The sequence below is a fragment of the Pomacea canaliculata genome, linkage group LG11, assembly GCF_003073045.1.
Source record: "Pomacea canaliculata isolate SZHN2017 linkage group LG11, ASM307304v1, whole genome shotgun sequence".
NCBI classification, from domain to species: domain Eukaryota; kingdom Metazoa; phylum Mollusca; class Gastropoda; order Architaenioglossa; family Ampullariidae; genus Pomacea; species Pomacea canaliculata.
Window position 1 is genome coordinate 17478057 of NC_037600.1, and position 19664 is coordinate 17497720.

A 19664-nucleotide genomic window follows, 5' to 3' on the forward strand; every position below is an offset into this window, starting at 1 on the left:
AACCATTCATAGATATCGACTACATGAGGATCGGGCCATTCAGAGATACAGACAGCATGAGAACTAAGCTATTTATAGATACTGACACATTTTGACAGCCTGGAAATAGGACATCTGTAGATACTATCCAGATGGACAGTAAGCAAGTCACGTGGCTCATTCATAAAACCCAGAGACCGAGAGAAATAGACGGGAGGTGACACCCTGGCTTGTAGCACTCGTTCAAACACAGCAATCTTATTTGTAGAGTTGGGAAACACTAACACTACTGGGTATCGTCATGCGCCATCAAGTATATACAAGAGAAAATTGATTGTTATGGTCATCACACTTACTCGCCAATACATAAATATTGAATAGGAATGGGGTGGGGAGAAAGAGTGATAGGTTGGTAGATTGACAGATAGACTGATAGATTAACAGAGTTTTATAATCACAAAGCTATTCACGGAATAAATGCTTCTTTAAAACTTATCGTACCCGCATGCAGCAATGATGCATCTGAAAGCACCCAGACAGTCTCATACTGCAACTTTAAGAACAGAAGGTGGGACGTTAAAGACTTTCCTCATTTCTTTCTTTCTCTCTCTCCCACACATTCGCACGCTCGTACACGCGCACACACAGACACAAACATTAGGGAAAGAGTAAAAATGCTATAAGCATCCTTAGCATATCTCTTCATTCTGATGGATCACGGTCCAGCCCCGCAAGAGACTTGGGCAGAGGAAACTGCCAGCATCCGCGCGGAGCTCGCCTCAGCGGTAGGGCGAACCCTGTGGTTGTGGCGGACAACGGAAGCCAACACAAGGCCCTAACGAAGCTGCATTCTTCGGGACGAGGGGGGGGGCAGGGATGGAGGGGGCAAGTGAGAATGAGGCAGGAGGATGACGGCGCCGCTCCTTGGCAGGGGAGGTTCCAGACAGAGAGGGAGGACCTGGCGCGCTGCTTAAAGACAGGATTGGAAGCCTCCTGTGGCCTAACTGCCACTCAACTATCTCTATCCCCCTTCTCTCCAGCCCCCCGATTCCATTCTTTACGAAGACAGGAGGGTGCAGACGGGCAAGCGGGACAAGCACTCAGGCAGATCCCGAGTCGGCGAGATCGCTAGGGAATGTTAGCAAGTGAAAGGAAAGAAGGGAGAGACGCGGTCGAGACGGGATCAGTTTTCAACATATTCATTTTCCTCTCCCGCCCGCACCTACTCACTTAGACACAGGGCCAGGCGAGCGGCGGTGCATCCAGTCTTGTGGCGGAGCAACTTCCCTGTGATGACAGAGTGCAGCTCTCCCCCACACACGGCTCTCTCCTAGAGGGCGACTGCAGTGTCGGCACATCTATGTTTGTCTTTAGAACTTGTGGGACAGTGTTGTCACGGCTCTTGCTGACCAGCCCCTACACCCTCGCCTGCTGACCGTCTGGACACGCTTGTACAAGGTTGGGTGGAGAGAGAGGATACCAGGAGTACATCGATGACAGTGGGACGGGCCGGCGATGTGTGGACAAAGATGACACACTGACCGTTGTGAACTGTCAAGGGGAAGACCATCCTTGTTCTGAGACCGTTGTATCACGGCTCCCTCGCAGCATGCGCGGTGCAGAAAGATAATTAGTGCACAGATCGGAGGGCTGATGACCGCTTGACTGGCGCCACGGCCAATAGCTTCAGTCTTACGGGTCATCTCCCCTCAACATCACTCAAGCGGGACTCTTCTGTTCCCGAGAAACTTCTCCCAGTGTCATATCTTTCTTGGCATCAATACATACATCTTTCCTCAGTTATTTTTTCTTTGAGACGAAACAGATATTGTAGCCTTAGCTGAGCAGTTTAGGTCAGACAGGTGATCTAGTTTACTGATTAAGGAGGAATCATTGCTGACCAAGCAGGACGGGAAGTTGCTATCGGAACAAATGGAATACTAGTCATCAAGAGAAGGATATAACCACATAACCCTATGACCCCATGGGCGTTCTTTCCCAGTGACATCGATCAAAGTCACTTGTTATAATAGTTCAAAGGTCACAGTACTGACAAGCCTCTGACTTCCCAAGCAGGACGAGGGCACAATGATGACATATACTGCTGCAGACCGCTAGAAGGACTGTGTCTTGTATGGAACCGGGCAAAGAACATAGATGACACACTGTGAACACAGTGAACAGATGATATAAAACACTCATCGCGGAATCGACAGTTTTCGTCATTTTACTCAGAGGTTTACTGGTCAAGGGACTGGGCCTATGAACAATTGGGCCTAAAATCAGGGAGGCCCCACACATCAGGGCCGAAGCATTGGGCCCACAGACATGAGCAGCTACAGTCTCACTTCAGCAGCAGCAGCAGCGGCAGCAGCAGCGGAGACAGTCCCTCACCTTCATCTCCACCATCACAACCACCACAGTCAGTACCCGCTGAACCACCAGCAGCAGGACTCGGCGGCAGTGGGGGCGGCGGCCACGCCCTTCACCCCGTCCTCAGGCCTGACCAAGCTCCAGGACTTTCATGCGGCCAGCTTCTCCGTCAACAACATCCTGGAGCTCGACGACCTGACGACAGACAGCTCCGCCATGTTCGCCAGCACGGACACTCACCTGCCTCACCAGCACCCTCACGGTGCACATCCACACCCTCACACGCACGGTCACCAGGCAGCCTCCATGGGTATGCACATTCCCATACAACCCCCACAGTGTTCGCTCGGCCTCTCCAGTGGTCCTCCCACTCCCCAGGGTGGGAGTCCAGAGGATCTACACATTTCTGATCGAACCAACGACGCCAACAACAACAGTAAGTGCCGTTGTTTACATTTCTTACACGTACTCAATGTGATTATTTGAAATACTTCTACCCGTTTGTATTCATTGTAATCAACACATGTGACATGTCATCTACACACTTTTATTCACTGTAATCAATGCATGTAACAGGCCATTTGAATGATCTTCCATTCTGCACAATACACAGAGAAAGACGGAGACAAAGGTAGAAAATATAAGGAGGGGAGGGGGAAACAACCAGTGAGGACATCCCAGCTTCATATAAAATGTACATTGTTACATCATTTCCACATCTTAGAGATGACAACATTCACATTCACAGAATACAATCTGCCACGAGGAGAGAGTTCACAGCTCGCCTCAATAATAATAAAACTAGTTGTGCAGCTTATTTCTCCACTTTAAAGAAGGCAAAGTGCACTGTACAGACAACAACAAAGTGAAATAACATAAACATAGGCCGCATAGGATGGCATGCAGAGGCCAAAATATATCAACAAACAAATATATACTGGAACAACAACATAATAATCAAGCTGCCCGATCTCGCAGTCAAGGCCAGGTGCAGAAAGGTCAGTTTGACCACTGCCTTGGCAGTTGTGTCTCAATACAAACTGAGGTGAGAGGGCGAGAAGGCGAAGGGCAGAGAGCAAGGGTTAGCAGTTCGAGGCACTAGAAACCATCAGCGAGGTGGCACTAACCCATTTATTATGAATTTAGTCGGTCATTTACTTGCATGTAAATGTGACAGGTGATTTTAGTTAATGTGGGATTGCCCAGGTGTACAGCTGCAACCCCTGTGGACACGACAAATTTGTCCACCAGGTACATGTGTTTGGTAGGACTGCGATAGTGTTAGAACATTAGGACTGTGACACTGTGAGGACATTGGGACTGTGACAATGTGAAGACACTGGGACTGTGACAATGTGAAGACAATGTAAGAGCCATCTTGTTGCCTGTTTTGTTGGGAAGTGAAGACACTGGGTGTTACTTGATGCGATGACGGTCACGTGCACATCTGAAACGTTTGAGTTGTTTCCACGAGGACATTTTCGGTTTTACTGACTGCATTGTCATAGGAATTCGTGGTAATATAAGTTTGTTGTAGGAAGAGTTTAATTAATCATGCAGAAACTGCTCTTTACATTACAGACTATTTTTAAAATGTGCGACAAAGACTTTGTCATCCTATTCTTGAAATATTGAATGGTGTTGTTTAGAAGTGATATGTAGAGGTTTATCAACAATCTCTAACGGTCTCGCTGCAGGAAAAACTAAAAGACTTTAGCGGATTACAGTGAACGGGGGACGATTGTAAACTTATCGCTTCGGGATTTATTTTCGGGAAACAAGTGGTTTACGATCAAACAACCTTTTGTAGTGCAAGGTAAACAAGGTATGGGACGACATGTGATGTGAGACAGTGTACAGGACATGCGACTTCCACAAACGAAGATCAGTTTACTTTTACCTCTTTTCTCTCCTTACCATTGCGCTGCTTTAAAAAAATATTTTTTAGGTATCAGATGCAATCACATTTTTATAGTAAACTGTATTACCTTATATTTTTACATTATATTTTATTCATGATCTAAAATTATTACAGCTTTTCCTCTCCAGTCTTTATCTTATTTTTAAAAATTCTTTGTTGGCAGTATGATATTTTAACTACTGTAGAGAGTATGTCTACATGTGCAAAAAACTTAATTTAGAGAGCTTCAAAATTAAAATATCTTTTAGACATAGCGAGTCCTACAAATACTCGGTAGCTGGAGGGTGAGCTGTTAGAGACCACAATGAGGACATGTTGTTTATGAAGGCGCTTCCATTTAATTTGATAAGCTAATTTAGACATAAGTATGGAACCGGGAAATTATGCACTTACGATTCTGTAGCCACTGTCTGCAAAAAAAAAAAGCAGAAACAATGAAGTTTCCTTCCCACCTTCCTGAAGGCTGGTGTGAAACAACGAACACTCGCAGATTCCGTGTGCATGCTCCTACGGGCTGGTTGAAACATGCACGATGTCTTGTGAGTTTAAAACACTCACAATGTTTGTTGTGTTGGTTTACATGTGCAAAATGTCTGATAGACTAGTTTAATCATGTGCATTTTCCCTGCAAAGCATGCAGAAGCTCCAAGAAAAAAGAGATGCTCAGTCACACGGTGCAGTGTTGACAAGGGGCATCCTTCTTCTTCGGCTTTTTGTGTTGCCACGATATCCACAGAATGTGTGTGCATGGGACTGCATGTCAACACATGTTTTTTTGAACAGGAGATACAGAATTTGATTTTGATTTTCAGATGATTAAAATAGACACAGGTACACATATAAGGGAGATACAGCGCACACACACACATATACACACATATATATCTACGCTCTTCCCAGTCAGGCAAGTACAATAGTCTTTCTGAACTAGTCGTAGAAATAAACGTGTAAACAATTGTAAAAGCAGACGAAACTAAACTGTTAAGACAGAACAAAATGTATGAACAGTTAAGAAAGAAGGACGAGTTTTAACATGCAAAACATTACATTTGACTTGTGTGAGCATGAAGATAGATGTATCTGAAATGTTCGTGACTTTTCGTGCGGTGATAAATGAACCCGTAGATATGATATAAAAGATCAATATGGATTATAATGAAGGACCAACAGACATAAGCGGATTTGATGAAAACTGGAGACTCCTCAGAAGGAAAAACTATAGTGACAACGATGACATTAGTGATGATAGTGATAATGCTATTTTATCGCGGTCGGAAGAATCACCAATTAATGAGGGAGTGCGTGTGCAGGAGAGAGATGATGCTGATTGAAAGGTAATAAATGAATTGATAATATGGATTTGATGCCTATTGTATATATGCCTACTGTATATTGTGCTCGTGATACTTCGCTGGTGGGCTAGGAGACTCTATAAATAGACATAGCCCTATTATACATCTTTTCGTAACGATGTTATTTAGAATAAGTTCATGTTCTGAGACGGCGGTTAGAGCAATTCATGCAATAACTGTTAACTTGAAAGTAACTACAGCCATATACTGACAGTACACTACAGTCATCTAAAAACACTGGAGGCAGACAGCGGTTAGAAACTACAGTCATACAGCATTACACATACACTAGTAACATACACAATGATAATCATGTCATCAAGAGCAGCTGTAATATTTTTAAACTATGACTGTAATCACAAAAGTAAATTTATTTTGTAAGGCTAAGAAGCAAGTACAACTGCTTTGTAAAGATGAAAAGCAAGTATAACTATTTTTTCTCATATTTATGAAAGCAATTGCTTGCATTAATGGAAAGTAAGTATAATAAAGAGGATGAAATAGAAACAATATTTGTTTAATGAAGCAGAGAAGTAGGGATTATGCTCAAAGCCATTCCCGCAATACTACCAGTAGTAGAAGCAGTAACAACTTCAAAAGTGATATTAGAGGGCATCTCCAGTAATGTCTGATAACTTTTTTTTTAAAAAAGGGAAGAGCTTACTGGGCCTGGGGAATATAATCACATGTATATATGTATACATGTGTATATATGTCAACAGTGTAGTCAGCACGTGTTGCGTGTAATGTCACACGTCTACCTGCCCACAGCTTTGTCAACATGTATAAACACAATCGTCTGTATGTGTCAACAGTGTAGCCAATATGTGTAAGTCATCAAGTAAAGTTTTCAACATGTGTACTTCTCAACAGTATAGTCAACACGTGTATAATCCGGCGCGTGCATGATTTACCTCACATCACAGCATCTCGCCTGGCGTCTGACAGCCAGGGTGGCGAGCTTACAATCTGTACATCGCGAGGCAGGATGAAGCTGTGCACGAGACCCGCTAGCGGCTCCAGCCTCCAGTCAGCCTCCAGTCAACCCCCGGGCGTCACAGCTGTCACGGTGACCTATTTGTGTCACAGCTGTCACGGTGACCTATTTGTGTCACAGCTGTCACGGTGACCTATCTATGTCACAGAGGTAATGGTGACCTATCTGTATCCAGCTGTCACGGTGACCTATTTGTGTCGCAGCTGTGATGGTGACCTATCTGTGTCAGCTGTCATGACGACCTACCTGTGTCACAGCTGTCACGGTGACCTATCAGTCATGCTGTCATATGTCGTAGCATGTGACACATGCCATCTGCCAATGGACAGACGTTCAGTGTGTTCATTGTTCACTGTGTGTAATGATCTGCCAGCGCGTTTCAAAAGTTTAGACACGCTCATAACAACTGCTAAAGTTTTGATCAACTACAACAAAGGTAATTTATTGTGAATAAATAAATTATGATTAAATAATATTAAACAGAGTTTTCTGAGGAAGGGACCATTTACAAGTGCCACCTATCACCGGTGTACACGTACGAAGACGTTTTCCTATTTCTAGCATCCTGATTATCAACGGCCTTACAATTTTTCTTCATTACATCAACATATCTCCTTTGAATCTAACAAATGGTTGGAAGTAATTTTTGGGAGTTTCTTCACATGTTTTGTTGGCTGCTTTTGGTGTCATTAACGGTCTGAAATTAGCGCCAAGAGCTGAGAATTTCGCATACCATGTATTTAAAAAGTTTTCTGTTAAAATCTGTATTTTCTGCTGGTCAGTCCATATTAACGATGCTTTTATCTTCAAGCCGTTTTCAGTACATCTTAATGTATGTGTAAAGAACACCTATACTGCCAAAAATGTATCCGAGTTTTATTGCAAAATGAAATGACAATAGAATATAAACAAGACAAGGCTGATTTGTTTACCTGCGACCAGTCCTATTTCAGTATCTCCACTAAATCTGCATTCATCAGTTCATACAACAATACAACCACCACCTGATTAAATCATTAAAACATTATAACAATTCTCATTGCAAGTTCTTCCCAAGCGTCACTAACACTAACAGCCATGAGTAATAACTAACAGAAACTTTTTTCTCACCAGAGAAGACCATGCTTGGCCCATGAGGTCAAATGGATCATAAAAGCTTTCGAAATGTCTCCTGGTTTTGCAATGTTATCTGTGCTCATTGTTAGGAACAAACTTTCCTTTGATGTAAGGCAACACTTTGAAAAATTGTAACCAAATTAGGAATGACTATTTCAAGCATTAAAATCATTTTCAAAAACATAATGTACACAGAAAAGTGGTTATTAGTCTACGTTTCCATGACAGCCCTAAGCTTGCTCGCACTGCCTCGAATTAACTTACTTATTTCTGTTTACTTAACTATCTACATGCCACGCGTTCCTGGTTCCCAGAGATGGCCACTGAGTTGCCAGATTGCTTTCTCCTACAACTGGTGGCTGTCATGCCATTATTTTTACAGTTGAAAACATCACTTGACGACACTTGTTAGAAAACACTTTGGCTAAAATTTTTGAAAGCTCCTTTTGAGGCCATCGACGGCTTTTATTAATTTGTTCTTTGTTAAAAAATAACAAAAATTATTATCGGCATCTGAGAGAACAGGATGAGAATCAAGTGCCGTCATGACAACTGTTGCTATCATTGCTCACAAGTTTCGTTGATATGAATTCTTGTCTCAAGCATTTAGTTGCACTAGTACACCACATGGCAGCAGACGACTTCTCAACATGAAGTCACGTGTCGAGAGACGAGATGGAGGTGTGTGTGTGCATGTTAGCAGTCATCATGTGTAATTTCTCACCTCTCTAATGTGTTGATATCCGTTTGTACCACGCCGACAGTTAACGCCAACGTCTATAGAGCTCTCGCAAATGTAGGTAGAACATGATCCGAAAATGTTCTCTTACAGTTGTGGTTAGAATTTTACTTCATCCAGAAAGCCCTTAAAATTGCTGTATTTTCACTGTTTTCATTAATCTTTGTGTTGAGAAATAAATAAAAAGGACATTTGAATTATAGAAAATGTGTGAAAGCTAGGCAGATAGTGTCAGGCGTATGTTATTTATTGATACTCATTTAATTAGAGAAATAGTTCTGTCATATTTTTCAGAATGTGTTGAACTTGAAGCAATATTAGACAACTAGTAGAAGAAATAAAGTAAACAGAGAATAGAAAATACACTAATAGAACTTATGATCAAAGTGTGCTAGGGATGTTATTTATTTTCTAATGTTATTTTTATTTACAAACTTTACTATATTTACTATAGTATTTACTATCTTTGGTTGTTTCTATACTTCACAATCTTCAAAAACAAGACATGTACAAAGTTATATTGCTTTCCGTTTGGATATATAGCAAGGTGGTTAAGTCGAGCACTTTGTCAGTACAGATGTCTCCTTGCACTCCAAAATAACAAGATTTTCAGAGAAATTAACAATTCTTCATGATGTCCATTTACTGATCATGACTGAATACGAATATTTCCCAAATATGCTAACAAACTGACATTGCCATATTAGATGACTTATTGTCTCCTCTTCAATAAGATATACAGCATCTGCGGGGGAGTTAATGCTCTTTCTTATGAAAGCAAATCTGTTAGTGGGCAAAATTCTATGAAGAATCATCAACTGAAGCCATTTTAGTTGTCTGTAGTTGTCTTGTGGTATTTATTAAATATCAGTTTCCATTATATTTTTTAAAAGCTAGAATTCCATCTCACAGTTCCTGTGGGAAGTGAGTCAGAGTTAACAAACATTAATTGTACATATTTATTCCCTTCATCTCGCATACCTTTTCATTCTTCAGCTCCTTTTGTTTTTAATCTGTAATTTATTTCGAAACTGTTTGCATTGAGAACTGCAAACTGTAGAAAAGTGGCTATTTTTTTCTTCTTTCTTTTCTTCTTTCTTGGGCCAGCAGTAGTGTGCAGCATCGCCAGTCTCAGACTGTTACTCTGAGAATTCCAGCACAAAGCGATGACAAGCAGTAATGGAGGCTGCTAAGTTGTAAAATAATAGGTTCAGAACCAAGGCAGGTAGAAGATATTGTATTTGATTTAAATACGCGCTGCAAGAGATGTGATTGTTTCAGTAAATTCTAGTCAGAAAATATACATGTGTTAGTCGTTGATTAACGACTGTACATCGCCACAGACAAAGAAGTCATCGCATATTTCATTATGTCTGCCAACTCGAGAGAAGACAATTAAAATAATGGAAGCAGCCAAGTGACACTTTGCGTTTACAGATAGGACTCATCCAATCAGTCATGCTGATTTGTTTTTATTGAAACAAACAAGAATCTGCTGTCATTATCTTTTTTTATTGTTTGGCTTGATGAAAGTGTTTTGATCCAATTCCCTGGATACGCAGGAGGACAATTACCTGCCATGTTCTGAAACAGCCGTGGCTCTGAGCTCCTGACATCATGGAGCGCATCCTCAGTTCGTCTGGGGCTTGGTTTGTACAACAAAGTGTTCAGTGTTTAAATGAATTAGCATTTTAAAGATAATTGAAACCCCTACCTATTCATTTTCTTCCGGCTGACTTTCTCATTTGGAAACAGCACACTGTAGAGGCGACTACCACTTCTTTATTGAGAGACCTGATAAAAAATATTTCCACATTCTTCTACGCAGTCGCCATATACAAAAGCAGAACATCAGGCAGACAAACCCAAACTTTGTATTACTTCAGCCTGTCATATTTGTTGTCACATGAGTGAGCGCATTAATACAAACATATTTTTCTCACACTTTACATTAAAAACTGCTAGAAATAACGTGTGAGCGTTTGATTCTATAGTGCAACCTACAAAAAGCTTTCTATCGAATATACCAGTCACATGACCAGGCGATATATTTAGCAGGATGCCCATTGCATTTGATTTTCTCCCGGGTAGCAAAAATTTAAGGTAACCTCAATTAGATTCAAGCCAAGAAAGGTTATTGTCTCATCGAAATAGAAAGGCAGGACGACCAGGACATTCAGCTGTGGAGACTGTGGAGACTGTGGAGACAGTTGAGACTGTGGAGACTGTGGAGACTGGACTACGAGCAGCCACCATTATAAATGCGAAGCCCACTCTAAGTGTAACATCAGTTGCAAGGTCGGGTTAAAGGCGGGTGTTGAGGGTGGGTGAGAGATGTACGATTACGGGACTATCTACCCGTTCTACCCAAGTCTGATGTTACAAGTAGAAAAGCTCTGAGGCACGTGCTTGTAGTTGCCTCCGACAAGCACGTGCCTGTTAAGACGCCCTGGAGTCGGCACGCGCTGTGTCTGTACACAAGATAAACCACAGGCTGTGTGTGGACATGTTGCCGCTGCTAGGCTAGCCTCAAAAGGCTAATTAACCTCCCTCAGATGTAAGGAGGAAGCCAGCACTGGCCTCGCTAATGAAGCTTAACAGCTCATTAAAGGGAGAAGCGTGGTCCCATGGTTTGTCTCTGTAGTGTCAGTCGCACATGGAGGAGAGGAGACCAAAGTTTGCCACATGACAGTCGGACAGTCGACAGCAAACCATTATCTTGATAAGTGTCATTATCTTGATATGAAGCATTATCTTGATATGTACCATTATCGTGATATGCACAATTATCAAGATTAGTTGCAGCTTCACTCTTCATACAGAAACCCCAGCGTCTTGCACCTAAGGTATCCGAGGGACATGATGACACCTTCATCCGCGATATCGCGTACAGATGACTCTACACAGTTCCAGAATTATACGAATACTACATACACCTCCAGACTTATGTAGATCTTTGCACCCAGCTACAGAATTATACAGTACTTTACATACATCTCAAGAGTTATATAGCTCTTTACACACAGCTCTAGAGTTATACAGATGTCTACATTGTCTCAAAATGCTGTCTTGAGGAGAATATTAAACTTCATTTCCAGTCACAAAGGGGCCTTCAAGTTCAGATAGCAAAAGTGATACGTTGGCATCAAGAGGACTGGACCTTCTGACTAGTCCAGAGTGCAGAGTCCTTTGGCAAAGACCTTGAATCATGCTAGTTTATCGTCGTGCCACTGAGGGTTTGGAAGTTAGGGGTCCTGGACTGACAGCATGACTATAGTAAGAGCTTGGGGTTGGGGTAAGTGCTGCTCTGACTCCTGAAGAGTCTATTCCATACAAAGGTGTTTTAATGGAGTCAATGGATTTTAAAGAATTTAAAATAGATGAAAGCAGACTTGAGTTTGAGCTCAGAGCTTGATATCGCAAGTGATGGAGTTATCAGTTAATAGACAAACGAGAAACCTGTCTCTAGAAAGTGTACAGGTAAGTAATTTGTACTTTTCTCTCATTTAGACATATGTCATTGTGGACACACATCACTATAGATACAACTTGCCGTAGACACACCTCGCTGTGGCTCGTCTTCCCCCCACCCCCTCAGTATGCTCGCCTACGCAGTCGCCTCCCTTGTTTAAAAAACATTTCTTGTCATTAAAATAATGGCGTGGTATGACCGATAGCGATGGGCCAGCCGTATACATCAGGACAGTAATGTGACGGAGAAGGCCATCTGCAAGCACGCAGCGGCACGTCGGGCAGCAGGAGTTGGAGGAGTTGCTGCTGCAGCAGGTAGTCGCGCCGCTAACGCGCAGCTCGCCTTTCGCGCGCCTTGCTTGCCGTCACAGCATCCAGACACCCGAGCGGCGAGTTGGCGAGAGCTGATAAGGAGCCTCCTCTTTCCCTACTATCTCTTATCGCCCGTATCGTCGGCATCATTCTCTCTCACGTCAGGTCTCGGTACAAAACCATTCAACACTGCCTTGATGAGCTCGCCTGCCACGGAAACAGTTCTACCGATCCTCAACACGTGCTCTTCCGAACTGGGGCAGTCGCAGTCGTGTGCATTGCTTTGACGACTGCCACCACGACCACAACACTCTAAAAAAGTCCACAAAAGTTCAAACTAAAGATGAGCTAAAATAGACCATAATCTGACCTGCTGTCATGTGTATAGAACTCTAGTAGCGGCTATGCAGGCCGTTGGAGTCTGGCTAAGATGCATTGGTAGTGGTTGTGTAGAAAACTATGGTAGCTGCTATGTAGTGAGCTATGTTAATGCTATACAAAGAGCTATGATATTAATTACGCAGAAAACTAAGGTAGTAGCTAGTATGGAACTGTGGTAGCTCAGTGTTATATACTTAGTAATTACAGTAGGAAGATATGATCTAAGTAAATATATGATCGACTGACTTCCGTATAATCGTCTTGTACCGTTATGTCTTCTGAGGTGGAAGGAAGGCTTCAATATATGGTCAAAATTATTAACAGAACAGAAAATATATCGGTGTGTCAATTACATGTATAATATTTGGGTTATGCACCCGTTAGTGTGCGCTGTGCTACAGATAGGTGGCCTGCAACCAAGTAGACACTTGAGACACTTCAGTAACTTGTGGTTTGATCCACCTATAGCCAAAGCCACAAAAAGACAATGAATGAAGATTGCTGAGTGTCCATGTCTGTGTACGAGGCAGCAGACCCTTGAGTTCCTGTGTTACACGAGATGTTCACCAGACTTTGGCGCGGACGTTGAGTCATGTTACTGATATCATCATCCTGTCACAAATAGTTGTTAAATGCGATGATTTAAACACACACACATATCACCCCCCCCCCCCCCGTTCACTTCCGAACACACATACACATCACCCCCGACACAGACACTTGTATCATTACCCACACCCACCCGAACACACACACACGAGGGAGAGAGAGAGAGCAATGCAGTGGCGTAGGAAGATGTTCAGCTTTGGGGGGGCAAACTCCCTGCTGACCGTGAACGGCGTTCGCACTCGCACATTACGTAAAAAAGGATGGGGGGGGGGTAGAGCACGCACGTACACAGTGGTAGCATCACAACACGCTGCTTTATTGTTAAAAGGCAAAGCAGCATTAAATAGGAAAAAAACAAAGTAAAGAATGACTCCCCGGCTAACGCATTCACAAGAAATGTGATAAACGTTATAATCATATCTATCTATCTATTCCTCTTCGTGCATCAGGTTGCACATAAGGCCTCAACTAGAGTCCGCCACCGATGTCGATCGGCTGAAACCCGCTCTAGGTGACCCCATGTCCAGCCCTTTCCTTTCATCTCCCTTTCCACTGTTCTTCTCCAAGTTTCCTTTGGGCGGCCTCGTTTTCTTCGGCCGTCTGGAGTCCATCGTAGGGCGACTCTGGAGAAGTCTGCTGTCTGCTGACGGAGCACATGTCCAATCCATCGCCAACGCCTTCGTTGAACCTGCGTGGTGATGGACTCGGTTTCAGTTTTTCGGTGGAGTTCTTCGTTGCTGATGGTGTTTGGCCAAAAGATGTTAAGTATGCGCCTGAGGCATCTGTTTTGGAAGACGTCAAGCTTGTTACTGATGGTTTTGGTCATCTTCCAGGATTCTGATCCGTAAAGGAGGGTGCTGATCACATTTGACTTGAAGATTCTCAGTTTGATCTTCTGGCTGATGTTTTTTGCCTTCCATGTGCTCCTGAGTGAGGCGAAGGCCTGGCTGGCTTTCGCCAGTCGGGCTCGAATCTCCACCTCCGCATCCCCAGTGTTTGACATTTTGGACCCAAGATAGGTGAAACTGTCAACTTCCTCAATCTCTTCTCCATTTAGTTTGATGCCGTCTTGGACTCTGGCGTTCACTCTCATACTTTTCGTTTTCTTTGTGCTGACCTTCAAGCCAAGGTTTCCAGCTGTTTCTGAGAAGGCCTTTGTTTTTTCATGCATGTCTTGGTGGCGGTGTGACAGCAGGACAATGTCATCAGCAAAGTCTAAGTCTTCCAGTGCTGTTGTTGCTGTCATAGTCATGGTCCATCTGATCCCTCTCCTCTCGCTGTCGGTGGAAGTCTTCATGATCCAGTCCATGGCCAGGATGAAGAGGAACGGCGACAGAATGCAGCCCTGCTTCACCCCGGTACTGACGTTGAAGGGGTCTGTGAGCTCCGTGTCACAGACAACCTGGGATTTGAAATCGCTGTACAGCATTGCAATGACCTGAACAAGTTTTGCAGGGACTCCGTAATGCCTCAGGATCTTCCATAAGGTCTCGCGGTGGATGCTGTCAAAAGCCTTCTCCAGGTCGATGAAATTGATGTACAGCGGTGTGTTCCATTCGTTGCTCTGCTCCAGAATCTGTCGCAGAATGAAGATGTGTTCGGAGCAGGATCGCCCAGGACGAAATCCTGCTTGCTGTGGTCGCAGGTCTTTCTCAAGAGTTGCCGTCAGTCTTGACAAAACAATCTTGCTGAAGACCTTGCTGGTGAGGGAAAGAAGTGTTATGCCCCTCCAATTATTGCAGTCTCCAAGATCTCCTTTCTTGGGTAGCTTGAAGATGAGCCCTGTCTTCCAAGCAACAGGGAGCTGCCCTGATTCCCAAACTTGCTTGAAGATTTCAGTCAGCTTGGGAGCTGTCACATTTATATCTGCTTTCAACATCTCTGCTGTTATTCCATCTGCCCCTGGTGCTTTGCCGCTCTTCATTGTCTTGACTGCTGCTGTCACTTCTTCCAGGCTTGGTGGGTCTGTGCAGATGTCAAGGTCTATAGCTGCTGGCTGGATGTCTGCAAGCTGAGGGGGATCTGGTCTGTTCAGAACCGACTCAAAATGCTCCCTCCAGCGCTGTAGTTTTTCTGCCTCTCCCTCGATGACATTACCGTTCACGTCTTTCACTGGCACATCACTGTTCTTAAACCCGTTGTTTAGCTGTTTGTTTATCTTGTACAGTGTCTTCAGGTCATTTTTACTTGCTGCATTTTCTGCTTCATCTGCCAGTTTCTCTATGTGGTCTCTTTTGTCGGTTCTTGCCATCCTCTTTACCTCTTTGTTTAGTTTTGCATATCTTTGTCTGAGTTGTTCTTTCAGGCGTTCAGATCTGGTGCTGTTGATTCTTTGTTTGGCTGACTTTCTCTCTTCTATCTTCTTCCATGTCTCTTCTCTGATCCACTGTTCTTTCTTTTTCCGTTGGAAGCCCAGTATTTTCTCTTCTGTTTCCTGTAAGACTCGATTGAAGTCGTCTAAGGTCATCTCTTGTTGGTCTCCTAGTGCTTGGAACCTGTTCTTTACTTCCATAGCAAAGGCCCTTTCGGTGGCTGGATTTTTTAGTTTGCCGGAGTCCACTCTCTGCTGACGTGCCTGTTTTCCTCGTGATCGACGCAGCTTCAGAGAAACTGTGGCTATCACAAGAGTGTGGTCACTGGCAACGTCTGCTCCTCTGTAGGCTCTAACATCTTGAAGTGAGCTCCTCCATTTTCGGTTGATGATGACATGGTCTATCTGGTTCTTTGTGGTCCCATCTGGTGATGTCCATGTTGCCTTGTGGATGTCTTTGTGTGGGAAGAGTGTGCCACCAATCAGTAGGTTGTTTTCTTCACAAAAGTCTGCCAGTCTCTCTCCGTTGTCATTGATGCTTCCGATTCCATGTTTGCCCATGACATGCTCCCTGCAGGTGTTGTCACTTCCCACCTTGGCATTGAGATCGCCGATGATGAGCAACATGTCATGGGCTGGAACGCTCTCTGAGGCTGCTTGGAGCTGATCGTAAAAAGCATCCTTGTCTTCTGCCTCAGAGTCATTTGTTGGTGCATAGCAAGCTAGCACTGTCAGCTTGGTGTACTTTGAATGGAATCTTGCTCTCAAAAGTCTGGGTCCATAAGGCTTCCATCCCAGCAGTGCCTTTTCCGTTTTCTTGTTGAGGAGTAGAGCTGCTCCTTCAGAGTGCTGAGCGTCTGATCTTCCTGAGAACAAGATGGTATGTCCTGACGCTAGTCTCCTCTTTCCCGTGCCAGTCCATCTGACCTCACTGACTCCCAGGATGTCCAAGTTGTAGTTGTCAAACTCCTTGACTAATTGGAGCATCCTGCCAGTCTGGTACAAGGTCTGGACGTTCCAGCACCCCACCCTCAACTTTTGCCTCGGCTTCAGTAAATCCGCTGTCGGGGCGCCAGCTCCCTTTCGGGTTTGGCTGTCGTCCGTCATTAGTCCAGTCTCCTGGTGTGCTTCATTACCTCCGCCATCTGTGACGAGTTTTCTGGTTTTAGTTTCTGTAACATACTTTTTTTTTACATGGTGGGGTTGTTAGCCCTACCACAACCTATTTTACCTCTAGGTGAGGTGTCCACCTTAGTCGCCTCTTACGACATGCCTGGCTGGATGGCAGGGACCCTATTCTTACAATGCTTGCTAGGCAAGCATACCCCGGGGTCCCACAGGGGGTTATAATCATATAAATCATATTAATCAAGGTTGGCAAGTCAGTGTGCCAAAAAAACTGTGTCTTCGGTGATTTCTATTAATGAACTCCATTGCAATCTCGTCCAGATTAAGCAGATCAACCCTCTCTTTAAATACATGCATGATGAGACAGTTATTCAAGCGCGTTTGTGTCATGGAACTTTTCAGGTATGTTTTTGTTCGTTTTAAGGCAGAAAAACTGCGTTCTGCAGTTGCCGTGGTAACTGAGATAGTAAGATACAGTTTCAAAAGCTTATCGATCTCGCTTAACATCTTTCTCACTAACCCTTCCGGCCAAGAGCAATCCCCCCGTCTCCCATGTTACCTACTGGTCAGCTCTTCCAGTACCTCTATTACAAAATACACTACCAAACAGTATACCTAAAAAAAAAAGAAAACACCAAACCCCGTGACAGCAACGATCAACATTCCAGCTCTGCACATATACACCAGCGCGCGCACACCTATGCACACATGCGCGCATGCACAGGCCACGCAGTCACACTCGGTCACACACCGTGGGTGGCAGCGAGTGGGTGGGGGATGTTTTATGTTGGTCAAACGAAAACCGCCAAAGAAAAGGCGTCGCATTATGGGGGAGCGGGGAGGGAGACGACACTCGATGTACCGATGTACTGTCCGGCTGCTTTCTTCACTCAGGCTTCAACGCAGCCTGCAATTAGCATGGCAAACAAGACCAACGGACTGTCCCCGATCTGATCGTCAGAGGTGTTAGGGCCTCCACTTGCCTCAGGGCCCGCTTTTGTGACGGTGATGACCGTCTCCTGTCTACGTTCCCCTACCTTTCTTCAGTTCTTTGCTCTTTGTGAGGAATTAGGTCTCAAATATTGGGGGGGCAAAAGGATATTCCTGCCCCCCCTGTTTTTTCCTTGGGGGGGCGGCTGCCCCCGCTGCCCCCCTGGTTCCTACGCCACTGCAATGGGTATGATCATAATAGTAAAACTGAATCCACGTTTAAAATAACTGTTTTTGTTCTTATAGGAAAGACTCCAGTTTATTTTATTCATTCACTCCATGAGCTTCATGAACAAGCTGTAACCACACACAATCACCAGCTCACCCACGCACACGTACACAGATAACAGATGAATACAAGTAAATACAAAACTGTGATATATCAGAAAGGAGGCTTAGAGCGATACTAATAATGGGGTGAGATATTAACAAGTCCTGTACCGCATTGCATGAGGTAACTAATGATATTATTTAGGAAAACTATCACAAATAATCTGTATACATTCGATAAGTTTTTTCAGAGCATTCAGGGCGCAGAAGAGAAAATTAAGTTTAACCGCATTCGGGTTAATGGTGAGTTTGGGCGGAAAAGCCCGCGATCGAGTGTCTTTGAATATTTATGACTATTAAGCTTTAATGAAGACAACCAACTGTGATACACCGTTTTAAATAGCGTTTTTCAAACATTTACTTGGTGTGACTTTTAAGAAATATAGGTTTTGCTGTCTTCTACTAAATTAAAATGAAAGGTTGTAACTGTATAGGACGGTGAGAAAACCGGGAAATCAGGTAAAAAGTTCGAAATTTTGCTGAAATTTATTTATATATTAGTCTAAAACATACTTATAAAAAGAAACTGAAATTGTTTAACCACGTTACAAGAACCATCCCCCACACTTCACAACCATACAACAATATAGATGCAATCATCTTATCAAAGAGATCCACCCGTATATCTGCAGGAACATGTATGGATGAGTGAAAACATCGCACGATGTGTTGGATGATGTAGATTCTTTAGGGATGCTGTTTGTTGCTATAACTGAGTTTAACACCTAGGTATAATAAAGTAAACACTACTTCAGCATTTTCCTTATTAAACTTGAAAACACGTAGCTTACGTATTTTATCTTTAGGATAAACAATGATTTTAGTTTGCATTAATTAATGCCACTTGCTACAGTATGCCGACAAGATGTTGAGTGCTTCCTGTAAATTGTTTCCAGCTTCAGAACATGTTCCATTGTCATCAGCAGACAAAAGTAGGACCATCCAACCATCTGATATAGGATTTTTATATGTTTATTAGTCATTTTGACAAAGGTATTTTCACTCAATACAGATGGCAGACCATTGATACTTAAATAAAACTTTAACCCATTTAAAACAAAGAAAAGAGTAAAGACGAAAGCAGGAGATAGTGAATTTGGATCACAAAATCTTTCTTGCAACTGATACAGAGGGGCTGGGGTGTCGATACGAGTCTGTGAAATAGTGCAGTCAACACTTCTGTTCTTACAACTCATGAGTACCAATACTATAAGATATTTTTATAAGATGTACATACCTGAAGTAACACAGATTATTCTCCTGTAAGAGTGAAGTTTTTGTTAATATTCTTGAAGTATTACAGCTTTACATTCGGTTACAACTTGAGTACCTAAGGTAACACTTCTTAACTTTAATATAAGATGTGAATACCTAAATACAACTGTGTTTGTTGAAGGAAACTCGTGCCGACCTTTTAGCTGAAATGAATGGTTTCGGGCGTCAAAAGAAAAATGGATGTGTACGTAATGATCCGGCCTCCTATCAGACACTCTCGCAGGGGAGATAAGACCAGGGCGGACAACTCTGATCCGATTACGTGGCGCTAGTACGGTGTGTGTGTGGAGATATCTGGGAACATTGTCACATTAACTTTGATTGATAATGTGTAGCATGGCAGACCTCGGCTCCATTGACATGACCTTGTAAATGAAATA

At 43.3% G+C, this 19664-nt stretch overlaps 1 protein-coding gene across 1 annotated transcript in view; it reads left to right on the plus strand.

The window, feature by feature from the left end:
* The first annotated feature begins 837 nt into the window (after positions 1–837).
* The window catches only part of LOC112575956 (paired mesoderm homeobox protein 1-like), a 46890-nt gene continuing 28063 nt past the window's right edge, over positions 838–19664 (plus strand). The window contains exon 1 of the mRNA XM_025258128.1: positions 838–2788. Within this exon, the coding sequence (XP_025113913.1) occupies positions 2308–2788 (481 nt within the window). The 5' untranslated portion in view covers positions 838–2307. The remainder of the gene's footprint in view (positions 2789–19664) is intronic.